Source organism: Bombus bifarius, unplaced genomic scaffold, assembly GCF_011952205.1.
Source record: "Bombus bifarius isolate JDL3187 unplaced genomic scaffold, Bbif_JDL3187 scf7180000009145, whole genome shotgun sequence".
Taxonomy (NCBI): domain Eukaryota; kingdom Metazoa; phylum Arthropoda; class Insecta; order Hymenoptera; family Apidae; genus Bombus; species Bombus bifarius.
The window spans coordinates 158133-171597 of NW_022884930.1; the positions used below are offsets into that span (position 1 = coordinate 158133).

The following is a 13465-nucleotide window of genomic DNA, read 5'->3' on the forward strand; positions in this document are numbered from 1 at the left end:
AATCGCGTTGAACGAATCAGTACGATCCGTACGACGGATTCACCGTAAAAAATATAAGCCGATGGAAGTTTATAACAGAATAATGAATTCCTTGGAAAAAATAAAACTGAATAATGCATTACTTACGTATTCGTATTTAAATCGTTTACATGGTTGTAGAACGCAAAATGAACAGAGTACAAAACAGGCAGATTCGAAAGAACGAAGAAAGAAACGAGAGAACCGGCGGACACTGGCGAAACGGTATTGTCTTCCAACTGCTAGTCGATGTCCACGTAGCAAACTGGTGGCCGCATTTTCCAACAAAGAATTGCCAAATTTTCAATTACTCGTTCCAGTTTCATAATAATAATAATAATAATAATAATAATAATGATACTAACATTCCGATAATAATAATCGCGAGATTAAGATTTAACGTGTGGTTGAATTTTCAAAGTTACATCGTTTACCAGCGTTTGACAAATTTGTGCAAAAAAATCAGACATCGTACGATGAGTGTCGTAAATTCATCGATTAATGATAATATTTTCTAAGAAATTATTATTGTTCTCTGAGAGGGGACGAAGAAAGGATGTAGTTTTTGTTAGTCGAGCGATTACGCTATTAGTAAGGCGCTAATATAACGTTGCCACTTCTCTTTCTTCGTCGATCGCGTTATGCGATCGAACGAAAAACCGAGAGCAACGAAAGACGAGATACAGAACGAATCGATCCTCGAGCGAGTACAGGCGTCGAACGAATATAAATCCGTGTACGCGATAACGAATCGTCGATATCGAGAAAAACGAGGACAACGTTTTCCGTGAAGCCAAATTTTATTTCGGTGATTCAGAAATAAATTACGATATCTGCAAATTCGAACAAACGAAGAACAACTGGCGGATGTGTTTTCGTGTCTATCGAGGATCGTTGAAATTTCCGACTAAAGCGAAGAGTGAGTATTTTCGGTGGAACGAAACGGAAGTTAAAGTGACACACGCGTGTTTCCGATAAGATCGTGACGTTAAAAAAATTGTGCAACGAAAGATATTTCAAGAAATCGAATCGTATTCGAACGATAAATCGGTATTTGACGAAAACGCGCCAAACATCGATTCTATACGTAGTAAATTTAACGAAACGGAGAATCATGAAAGTTTCAAAGTTAAAGAGTTCGTTAAACGAGTGAAATTACCGAACAAATTTATCGATGTAAGAACAATTAAAGCTGCGATTAAAATTGACCATGGTAACAAGTTTTTTCTAAGAACTGTCGCTAACTATTCCGCGATAAATCACGCGAGAAACGTAGATCGAGTAAGAAATAAAGGTATTAAAAATTGATTTTATGCGACGATATCGAAGGAAACGAGAATTGGTAATGCGACAAATTAATCCGAACGACCGACACATAGGAAATTGACGTTAAAATTAGAATCACGATGGAATATAGATTCCGATCAAGGGCGGATTGTGTTTCTACAATTTGAATCTTCTAATTGCTAGGCTGACACGGCATGCTTTTGCGAGCAATTGCCGTACCATGGCCAGATAGTTAACGGGATTATATTTCTTCGATTTTGGTCTCTCTCGAATGTAAACCGTGAAATCATGCGATCGGACCTCATAAATATTCACCGAACGATTAATAATTTCCATATGGCAACATTAACATCGACATATCGGTATAACGTTACGAATTCCTATTAAGATTATTCTCCGACTTATGAATTACAAAAAAATAGTCTTACTACTTTTGTTACAAATATTTCACACGCGATCGAAGCACAGGTATTCGAGGAAATATGTACGTAAAATCAGAATGGTTGAACGAAATTACAACTTGTAAACAAACGTTACCGTATCATCGTAAAATATACTTTGTCGTATCGGAAGAGGAGAAAAATGTTGAACGTAAGACGGTAAGTAGATGTTTGCGTAATATCGAATGATTTTAATCAAAATCGCCGTCAAAATAGAGAAATATAACTTTACGTGTAGACTCTACATAGACTAGACTATATAAACTATATAGCGGCACATGTATACTAATACAGATATCTGCGTACAACGTTGAAAACTCGTTCGTTATCTGTATTCGCTTCGCTAACAATGTACATTATTTAATTGCTTAATTAAAAACCATCAATTATAACAGAATAGTTAGTTTCCTTTGAATCATAAAGAACCTGTTTTAATATTTCCAACTCGTTAAACGATTACAGGCAGGTCTGGAAAATTATACGCTCGACATATTAGGTGAAGTAAAAAGTTCTGAGCGCTTTTTCGCTTTATTTCGACGATGAAATTAACATAGTCAAGATTATTCGATTTAGATTAAATATGCGCCGTTTTGTTCGATTACTTTTGTCCATTTTGAAGGCAATTTCATAATTCCGCGGTTGAAGAAGTCCTCGTCCCTATTGGTAAAAAACTTGACCAGCTCATTTTCACAAGCCTCTCTTGAGGCCAGTTTTGTACCATCAAGAAAATTTTGCAAAAACTTAAAAAGGTGATAATCGCTTGGTGCCAGGTCTGGACTGTACGGCGGATGCGATAGAACCTCCCAGCCAAGCTCTCGGAGCTTCTGACGCGTCGTTAAAGATGTGTGCGGCCTGGCGTTGTCTTGATGGAACACAACACCTTTCCTATTGGCCAATTCTGGCCGCTTCTGGTCGATCGCCTGCTTCAGTCTGGTCAGTTGTTGACAATAGAGGTCCGAATTAAGTGTTTGCCCCGATGGGAGCAGCTCATAATGGATGATTCCCTTCCAATCCCACCAAACACACAATAAAACCTTCTTGGCCGTTAATCCACGCTTGGCGATCGTTTGGGCCGGCCCACCGCGATTGGACCACGATCTTTTTCGGCTGTTGTTCTCGTATGTGACCCATTTTTCATCGCCAGTCACCATCCGCTTCAAAAATGGGTCGATTTCGTTACGTCTCAACAAAGAATCGCAGGCATCAATTCGGTCCAAAAGGTTCTTTTGCGTCAATTCATGTGGCACCCATACGTCGAGCTTCTTCTTGAGACCAGCCTTATGCAAATGGTTCCAAACGGTTTTCTGGCTAATCTTCAGTTCCTGGGCAATGGAATAAGTGCTCACATGCCGGTCCGACTCGACGATTTCCATGATTTTATCCACATTTTCGACGATTGGCCTACCAGAGCGTGCCTCATCTTCGACGTCCATATTACCAGAACGGAATCGTTGGAACCACCGCTTTGCTGTTGCATTCGATACTGTACTGGGTCCATAAACAGCACAAATTTTTTTGGCCGCCTGCTCCGCCTTTTCACCTTGGTCGTAGTGGTACTGAAGAATGTATCGAATTTTCTCTTTTTTTATCTCCATTTTCGAACGCTGTAACACACAACTGGCTTCACCGAACACAAAACTGACAAAGAACCTTTTTGATGCGTAATATCACCTTGAAATCGGTGTATACTATGACTCGATGCGATGTGCACATCGTGAGATATGGCTCACTAAAGACATCTAGCGAAAAACGCTCAGAACTTTTTACTTAACCTAATAAATCAATCGACATTCGATTCTTAAATACATACATCGATATGTACGTACAGACGTACGTATGTGATACTTGGTCGTGGGGTTAATAGATTTATTCGCTGCGTGACACGTTCGTTACGTTCGTTCATCTCGCTCCTCTAAGCACTTGGGCCAATTAACTTGATTCTATTTAATTATTCTCACACAAAACGATCGATACTTATCCGCTCGTTATTTTGTCGCAAAAATGACTAACACTTTACCATCGTTCGCCGTTCGCAACAAAAATACATCAACGACGTTTGAACGGCAAATAATAAATTATTTATAGCCGATTCTCGATTGCAAAAAACAATGAAAAAAGGAAGTTGATCAACGCCGTGATTCCCATTAATTATTCATTTTCGCTTTCGTTGATTATTCACTTTGTAAAAACCGAATCGCCTTCGATGAAAGGAAAAATACTGGTGAAAAATCCTAAGCAGTACGTACGTAACAAGAGTTGGTCGAGCAAGCGTATATCGGTTTCAGTTCTTTACAACTTTGTCCGCTTTGCTAAAATCTCTTTTTTCCTCTTATTTCTTTCGTACGACAGATATTTTTTCCACCACTAGTCTCTTGACGATCGAATTTCTTTCGAACGAGACATTTATTTATCCGACGTATACGTTTGATTTGCTCGCGATCGTAATTCGTTTTCACGAAAGATGAAAGAGATAAGCATCTTTGTACTGCCAAGTCGTGACGCGCTCGACAGTTTCGGTTCGATTGCGCTCGGAAAATCCACGTCTCGATCGCAACGTTCTTTCATAAGCACGCGATAATCGAGAAAAGAAGAAGATAAAGACGGAGATAAAGAAAGGATCGTTTATTCGTAAATCTGAAAGTCGAGGAATAAAAGACGAATGGACGTGGTGCGAATAGAATGAAAACGGGTGAACAGAAGAGTCGGATAGCGTGTTGAACAAATGCGAGAGTCCGGCAAAGAGACGGTGGCGGCAACGAGACTTTGCAACTATAGCCGGCAGAATCTCGTTAGTTTAATTTTAATACGAATCAAACGTCTACCTTCCTTTTTTGTGAGTTTCGCGACCGGTCGAAAAAGGGAGAAGAAAGTATTTACGAGCTTCGTGAATGTAAAGTGAAATAAAATTCCGAATTATCTTTCGCGAATGTAAAGTTATAACGTATCGTGTTTTAAATTTTAAACTTTGGTGTCTCGAGAGATACGCGCGCACATAACGTACGCTTTAAATTATAAGATATTTTGTTCTTCGTGCGAATGCCGCGCGAGTATATTGCCTGAAATTTGCGATACGACGCTTTCCGTCTTTCGCCTACCGTCCTTGTAATCTCGATATAAGGGAATTTGTACCTAGGCGTTAAAAAGAGAAAGGAGACGTTGCGCCTAAATCTTCAAAATGACTTAATTCGTAACTCGAAGAGTAGTTACAGCCACGCGCATACGCGTAAAATATGTAGAGTTTGATTGCACGATCGATTCCGTGGTCAGTTTCCAAGTTTCAAGAACTGCGAGATTCGATTCGACGACGAATATTCGTTATCCCGTAATGCTAGAACGTCGATTATTCGGTACTAATTATCCGAATTTCCGATTCGGATTATCGCGAGACATCAAATTATCTGGACGTTGATATTCTGGTGATAGATCATCCAGATATGCAATTTCGAATTGGTTTCAAATTTGACCAATACACGGAGGAAACGTGAAAATGCTTTACACGACGCATAGAAATTTGTAGGTTTGTTCGAACCTTTGCGCAAAATTATATTTTGCTTCGCGATATATTACGTATACGTATATATGGTATTATAGGCGCGTATTTCACAAAGCATGGTGACCGCTACCAATTCCGAAAACCACGATTCACAGGTACGATGCTCGACGAGACAAAAGTAACGCAATAGCAAGAACAATGGAAAACTCTGTACGATTACCAATCGACTATATCACGTACGTATTGTCAGCCTGTGACAACCTGGCCGACTTCACCGATCAGTCTCGTGGCGTCAACCACACCCCTGACGCTCGGCCAGTGCACAACATAAGCGAATTCGTCCAACTAATTTCCACCGGCGTGCTGAACAACGTGACTTGCCTGAATCACGCTCCACAGCTGACCAGAGTGGTCGTGGTGAAAGTGATCGTGCTCTCGGTGATCGCGATCCTCAGCTTCGTGGCGAACGTCGCGACTATCTACTCTATCGCGATAAATCGACGAAAGCAACACGCTTGGTCGGCAATTTACACGTTGATCCTGCATTTAACAGTGGCCGATCTGTTGGTCACGGTGTTCTGCATGGTAGGGGACGCGGTGTGGAGCTACACCGTGGCTTGGATCTTCGGCAACGTCGCCTGCAAGTTGTTCAAATTCGCACAAGTGTTCAGCTTGTATCTAAGCACCTTTATACTGGTGCTGATCGGAGTGGACAGGTTCTTTGCTATACGATACCCGATGAAAGGCATGAATACCGCTGACAGGTGTCTCAAGTTTGTCGTTCTGGCGTGGATACTGTCCTTTATATTCGCATCGCCTCAGGTAAGAGTCGCTACGAAGCCTTGTTCGGATTAGTCAAAGGGATGAATTTGCATTAGCGAAACTGCATTGCCCCGGTCCAAATCGTTCGAATTCAAGTAAACGTGTGTACCTCGAACGGACGTGCCATCGTTCGTCGTAAATAAATACGATCGATCGTAAAAGAAATTCGATACGACGGGCGGCAAAAATTCAGAAAAAATCGACGACCTCGTTTTTCAAGCTCGAGTCTATCGTCTTGATCGATATTTCATACTTATTCGTCTGGTTGGTTCGAACGCGCATTCCGTTTATTTCCTTATAAAAATTTGTTCTCCGAGGTTCGCGGCAATTAAGATTTAAAAAGCGTGGATTCGCGATTTATTCGTCTTTAGTCGGAAGCGATTCGATTTTGTCGTACGACGATCATCCGCGTCAAGCTGCTTTTCTGGTTCTTCTTTTTACGTAATCTACGACATTCTAGTCTACGAATTCAAATGAAGTAAGAAACTCGTTTATTTACATCTAAACGGACGTAGATGTAGCTCTCTATGTTCATTAAAATTCATCGTTAAGATTTATCGCGTTATTTAGTGATTTAGTAAAGGGAACATCGTGTTGTGTCAGCTATAATTACTAATGACTGCTAATTAGAAAAATATTAAGTTCGATATACATTTACGAGCGTGAATTGATTCGACGTTTATCGAACGGGTATCGTTTCGCTAACATCTGCTAATACAAACAACTTCGTTAAATGCAAAACACTTTACGAAGTTAATATCGAGTATAAATCAATTACGTGCAACATCTGAATACGTACGTAATATGTAAAACATAATGGAAGAATTGGTTCCGTGCTACGTAAATCGTAACGAAAGCAATCGCTCGATAACAGTTATTATATATTATAACCATACCTTTGTAATTATTACTTTCGATTTAACTTGGTTTCTCTTTTAACTTTAAAACTCGGCGAAAATTAAATCCTTACGAAACTAGTTACTCTGCTACTTGTATCCCATTGTATTCGATCTCGATAAAAAAATCAATCCGATAAACGGAAGATTCGGTCGTCGATGTACGAGAGATTCGAGTATGACGCGACGCAAAATCGAAAAGTAGCCAGGTTATCAGGGGTCGATCTCACCCGTGAATTTGAGGCTGAACGATGAATTTGGCCAGCAACAAAGAATTACATAACCCTTACGTATTCTCAGAGTTCCGTAATTTCTTGAATCTTCGGCTCGACGATCTTTCCTCGTTGGTCTACGCGCGTCGATTAACGCGTCCCTTGCCAATTCCAGTTGATCGACGATTACTTTTTCTATTGTAGCTGCATACGGCGCAATTTATCGTCGCGGAGTGTCGTAGTGTCGCGCTTTTAATTTAGCCGAGAATAAAGCACTCGTCACGGGCGCGAACAGAGAAATTGTATAATGCTGGAAAACATCGGATCGAAATTGGAAACCGAAGCAACCACAGGACATCACGCGATAAAGCCGAAATTCTGAATGGAGGCGTGTAAAACAGTTGCGGATGTCTGGACAGGGGAAAAAATTCAAATTTATATGTAAATTCGCGATAAAGTAAAACCGAAGCGTAACGATGTTACGTTGTGCCATGAAAAATGAACGTTTATACTAATTAAAAGAAGAAGCCAGACAAGAAATTGTTTTAAACGTCGGAGAAATTGATTTAAAAGTTCGACTCGATATTCCGAACGTTGAATTTAATTAAAAATCCTGGCCACTTGGAATTTAAGTTCGACGAGTTTGATACGGTTCTTAGATCGAGACTCGTTGTTAATTGCGAATGTTACCTATATACGTATAACGATGGTGTGAGACAGGTATTAAAAGTGAGATTAGATCAGTCTCGAATCAATTTCGATAAAATTCCATTACCGTTTCGGTTATTCCTTCGAATACGTAAATCGAGATATACCAATGTGTTTGTAAATCGAAGACCAAATATACGAATGACGTATTTCAGCAGGATTGAGAAACGCTAAATATAAATAACGATACATGCTAAATCGTATAAAAGTCAACGAGTTATCTCGCGTTTAAAAAAACCCTATGGAAGGAAAATTTTCAATTAGCACTGAAATATTCGAGGAGACGATTACCGATATTCGCTAGTGGTATTAGTAGAAACAACTTTAACTGTATAATTTGTATATTTTTCCTCTCAAAGTTACAAAGTAAACGAGGCACGACAAAATATTAAAGCCATGTCCTATAATATAACATCTACGCAAAAACGAAGTCTACTCTAAAATAAAAATGGTAATAGAAAAACCGAATGCACGCAAATATATAAACGCCTCTAAAAATGACGCATCTTGGAAAGATCTCGTATATTTTCCATCTTCTGCCCTGGCCTGTACGATGATAATTTAATCTTGTTCTTCCACTACACGAGTTTACTACTTTTTCTTCCGGTACTGCAAAACATATCGATATATTAAAATGTATAAATAGACGCTTTTATACGCCTAATACGATACCGTGAGATGTCTCTTTATCTTTGAATTAAATTCTGCTTCCCACTTTATCTATTCTTCGCTCTTTTATAAATATTGTCTCAGCAAATACAGCAAATACTCCGCCAATCGTTAATACCTTTCTACTTGTTTCAATTTTCCATCTTCCATCTACCATTTGTAAACCATCCATTTGACCATCCTCCATTTTCTCCCAGCTGTTTACCATTTTATCAATTTGTTACGAAACATAAGAACACACCCCCGTAAAGGAAAGCTCCTCGTATAAATTACCGTCTTAAGCTTTGCTTTGTCGCGGTACATGCTGTCTCTACTGCTGCTCGTCTTACATCTAAAACGAAAAGAAGTAGCTCGTGTACTTCGAGACGCTTCGAACTTCGAAGGCAAAACTAAGCCTTTTCCGACTACGGCCCGGTTACGACCTACGAATCTCGAATAACGCGTAGATAAGTAACTCCATCTAGCCTGGTATCCAACGTATCCTACCTTCCGACACAAAAATCTTGCAAAAATTAAAGCGACCCGCGATATACCTACCGATGAACGTTTCTAGTCCGTTGCCGAGGTGATGCTGGACAAAGAGGTTTTCTCGCTGGCCGCGGAATCGTAAGCCTCCGACGGTTCGAAAAGTCTCCCACTTGGAAAGTTTTCGGCTGCATGGGGCATTCCGGCCCGTTTCGTCCTATCTGGATCACCTCTCCTGAGATTTCTTCCTAGACCACCGCACCGACACTTCCTCTTCCTTCTCCTTCTCCTCCTTCCGCAAACTCTGCTTCGTCTTCTTACTCTCCTTCTTCGTCTCCGCCTACATCTACACAACTTTCTTTTTCTCCTTCTACGTCTACGCCGTCTCTTCTTGCACTTGCAGCCCAATTTTTTCTGCATTCTGTTTCTGCGACAGACGTCCAGTAGATTGACCTCCTGTTCGGCAATTTCTTGGCAATTTATCTCGCTGTTCGTCGGTAGAATGTAACAGCCCCCGTTCTTCTTTAGGATACCGTAGGCGACGCCGCGCTTTAACGCGGTCTGCATCTGTTTGCGTGAAATTATCGTCGAGAATCGAAGGGAGTCGTTCGAACGATACGCGAATACGCGCGATCGGAACGGTTGCTAACCTGACGACGTGCCACATTTGGTGAAATATCGTAGACGGACGAGAGATAATGTAAAATTTCTCGAGAAGTCGAGCCTTTCAATTCGCGAAGATTTTTTATCGCCGTGACCACCAGGGCAAGAATTTTTGCCGAATCGCTCACCATGATTATATTCGTTCTCCAACTGCAAGCGAACCGATCAATCTTAAAAATGTTCAATCGTACGCGAATCTTTTTGTTCGAGGAAAGATCGAATTATATCGTGCTTGAAAATTGGTACGCCACGTTTTTCTGCGTCTCTTCGATATTTTTTTAGCCGTTGATCGACTTATTCGTAAGACCTATTCGCTCGAACAAAACAGGCAAAAAGTATGAGTTGTACAGCTGGTTAAGACAGAAGTAACTTCAAAGTACACTTTAAACGTTGTATTTTTGTTCCTGCATGCGTAACGCGTGTAATTTATAGAATCAATTTCACGTGGAATAAACGTAAAATTGACAACGTTGCGCGAAAAGTTCGATCTAGAAATTTCGAGAAGTTATTTCTTCGTACTTGACCACGAAGAAAAATTGTACGAAAGCATAAACAGTAAAAGCGGAGTACCTTAATTGGCAGCAGCGATTAATTGGCTTTCAGACGACCTAGACGCCACTTAGTCTTTGTAAGCTCGCTTCCATTCGGATCGCAACGTTTAATCCATGATTCGTTGATTCCACTTTCCACAGAAATTAACTAAATACAAGAAATTTTAAGATGATACAACGAGCCGAAATTTTCTTCCGTCACATTGCTATTGAACGATCGACGAACGAGCGTCGGCGTTTACAAATAAACGATGCTGTTTCGAGCACGATCGAAATAGCTTCGTTTGTCAAAATGGCGATGAATAATTTTTCCATCGAGGTCGTCCTAGCACGCAAAAAACAGCTGAAACGTATGATTTGGGAGAATCGTAAAAAGTTGGTGGTAAAAAGTGCCTACACGTGCGACTTACGATTATAAATTTTCATGATTAATCGCACAGCATCGATGACGAATGTCCTTCTCGCGCTTCGTACATTTCTACATACATATGTGCCTATGTACACAGTATAAATGAAAGTAGGTGTAAAAGCCAGCATAGTGTGATTCTACACCTTTGGATAGGTGGAGATTTTTTGAAAAACAATCGTGCAAAATTGATCTTGACGATAAAGTTCAAAGTCGAATCTTTTCTTCGTTCCATCGTATTGTTCTTGTATCGGTCGCATAACTCCACCGTTCTCTTGGACAAAAATATTTAGATTGCACTTGTTATCGGTGCAGGCAAATAAACTTCGTCTTGAATGTCAACGTCTAATTTGCACCGACTTTTTACTATAGATCGCGTTCTTTACTATAGGTTCTTTGTAGGTTCTTTACGCGTTCTTGGTAGAAATATTTAATTTCTCGTACTAAATTTGAGGGTACAAGCCCATGCGCGAATAAATAAATTAATAAACGAAGGGTTTAGTTATATTAATAATAACCTCGCGATGTTAATCGATCAGCTTATGGAAATTGCAAAATGCACGAGTTTACCGATCTGTAACAGAATAAATTCCGAAACGAAATCAAACATTCACGCTTGCATATATTTACATACGCTAGATTTGCATTTAATAATGTTTACTATTTCCAGATTTTCATATTCCATGTAGTTCAAGGACCGTTCATCGAAGATTTCAAACAATGCGTGACCTACGGATTTTACACGGAACCTTGGCAGGAACAACTTTACGGATCCTTCGTTTTGTTTTTCATGTTCCTTCTTCCTCTCGCTATACTCGTTGTTACCTACGTTTCCACCGTAATCACAATCTCTCGTACGTATTCCACTCTCATTACGTACGAACTGTACGTTCGATCTGAGCTACGAGCAAAATAATTTTAGGAAGCGAAAGGATATTTAAATTGAAGCTAACTAATAACATTATACGTCACGTAAATGGGAATACAAACCGAAGAAAATTAATGCATCGAGCAAAGGCCAAATCATTGAGAATCAGCATCGTTATTATAACTGCTTTCATCATCTGGTGGACACCGTATTATACAATGATGATCATTTTTATGTTCCTCGATCCTGACAAACACGTAAATAGTTTAAATTAATCAGATTTACTTGACGATCTTCGCGAGAAGTCGATCCGATTAACAGATTGACTGCTGATGGCGTCGCGTTGACGTCGTGGCCTGGTTGCTGTCGGGAATGCATGACGCCACGTTGTCGTCACGCTCAAATTGTTTTCAAATGACGTCGGCGAGATCGACAAATTTTAAGAGAAAAAGTTTCAGTAACGATGAAAGACCACGCAACTTCGGCCCAACGGTCGATGTGTTAATATAATTTACTAAAAATCAATTACTTTTATATTTTAAGACGTTGTAAATATTTGTAAATATTTTCAGCTCAGTAAGGAATTACAAAACGTAATCTTCTTTTTCGGCATGACCAACAGTTTGGTAAATCCTTTGATATATGGCGCGTTTCATCTGTGGCCGCGAAGGAAACGTTCCATGCACAGGTTATTAACATTATAAAAAATAACAATTCTCGTTCTTCCAATTATTATCATTGGTACCTGAATAAAATAGTTCTACAAGCTGTTCATATATTCATCCAGGGATAGAGAATGTATTTGACAATATTTTGCAATTTTCAGAGAATTGTCTACCGTGCAACGCAGACTTACGCCAACCAGCTGTGAAGGTAACGGCAAACAAGAATCACGAGAAACACGAACACCATTTATACCGAAAAATAATTGAAATACTAATATCTAATCAGAGTTAACGAAACGATTAATTACGACAAATTCGGTCGTATTCTTCTGTTAGAGAGTTCAACATTTTTATATTCTTTGCGTCCATACGTCGATGATCAACGGTAATCACTAAAATTCATACTTAAAGTTTATCGTCAGATCTAGTCCTTAGTCTTAAGTACATATTAATTAAGATCACGCTACATCTGTCGCCACTGTATACGAAACGTCGAGTATCTAAATGTGAATTAAGTGTTTGAAAATAACAATAATAAAATAACAGTATAAGAACAAAGTATAACAATATTTACATATACGATAGTATTGTAAATAAAAACTGTCCACGTTATAAATTCCCTTGTTTTGTTTTATTACGTGCTACATGCCTTATATGCGCATATTTGTTATTAGGTCCAAAACAAATTTATTTCTACCAAAATTACTAGTTAATAGTCGATTATAAGTAAATAAAAATGTTAAGTAGACTGTCACATTGCTCCGGACTGTATGAAAATGCATGGCTTGTACAAGCTTGACAAAATTAAAACTCCAACACGTTTACTTTTAACACCTCGTACCAGATGGGTCGAAAATTTCATCAAAATCATTCTACAGTGCGAATGAAATGGAAAAGCGTTACTGAAAAGCACTCTCCATTAGATAGTTAGAGCTATTGTTTAACCATAGAATAAGATATCCTATAATTCATTTTTGTAACACTAATTATTAATAGACACTGCAGATCATTCGTGTTGTTTAGAAATATTTTTGTGAATAAATAACTTTCTTACTGAAAAAATGATTTAAAAATTCATTAAGTGAAAATGTATTCGTATATTATCTATTCTTCGTCTGTAGTTAGGTTAGGGGTTAGAACCTAACTGTTAGCTTTTGAAAACCTATGCGCAAGTAAGTACGTACGAACACGATCGTACAAACAGGTCTCGACGCTCATATACCGAAAGCATAGAAGATAATTGGCGGAAAATTGAAAATCAAATAAGCCGTCGTGAAATATCGACATGGAAAACAAAAACGT

At 39.2% G+C, this 13465-nt stretch overlaps 2 protein-coding genes across 4 annotated transcripts; one reads left to right on the forward strand and one right to left on the reverse strand.

The window, feature by feature from the left end:
* The first annotated feature begins 455 nt into the window (after window positions 1-455).
* On the forward strand, window positions 456-13395 carry LOC117213908 (gonadotropin-releasing hormone receptor). 2 transcript variants are annotated; one of them, XM_033459598.1, is made up of 6 exons: window positions 456-937; window positions 5394-6060; window positions 11301-11484; window positions 11553-11755; window positions 12071-12186; window positions 12325-13395. In XM_033459598.1, the coding sequence occupies exons 2-6, from the start codon at window positions 5437-5439 to the stop codon at window positions 12428-12430; spliced, it is 1233 nt and encodes a 410-aa protein (XP_033315489.1). In that variant the 5' UTR covers window positions 456-937; window positions 5394-5436; the 3' UTR covers window positions 12431-13395. The 2 variants fall into 2 exon arrangements, with proteins under 2 accessions (XP_033315489.1, XP_033315488.1); XM_033459597.1 differs by lacking the exon at window positions 456-937 and adding an exon at window positions 1826-1904.
* LOC117213912 (protamine-like protein) lies at window positions 8805-10433 on the reverse strand. 2 transcript variants are annotated; one of them, XM_033459610.1, is made up of 3 exons: window positions 9661-10433; window positions 9083-9577; window positions 8805-8876 (listed from the first exon to the last, which is right to left on the reverse strand). In XM_033459610.1, the coding sequence occupies exons 1-2, from the start codon at window positions 9802-9804 to the stop codon at window positions 9095-9097; spliced, it is 627 nt and encodes a 208-aa protein (XP_033315501.1). In that variant the 5' UTR covers window positions 9805-10433; the 3' UTR covers window positions 8805-8876; window positions 9083-9094. The 2 variants fall into 2 exon arrangements, 1 of the variants encoding a protein (XP_033315501.1); XR_004488747.1 differs by lacking the exon at window positions 8805-8876 and adding an exon at window positions 8911-8999 and having other exon boundaries at window positions 9032-9577.
* Window positions 13396-13465: the final 70 nt, after the last annotated feature.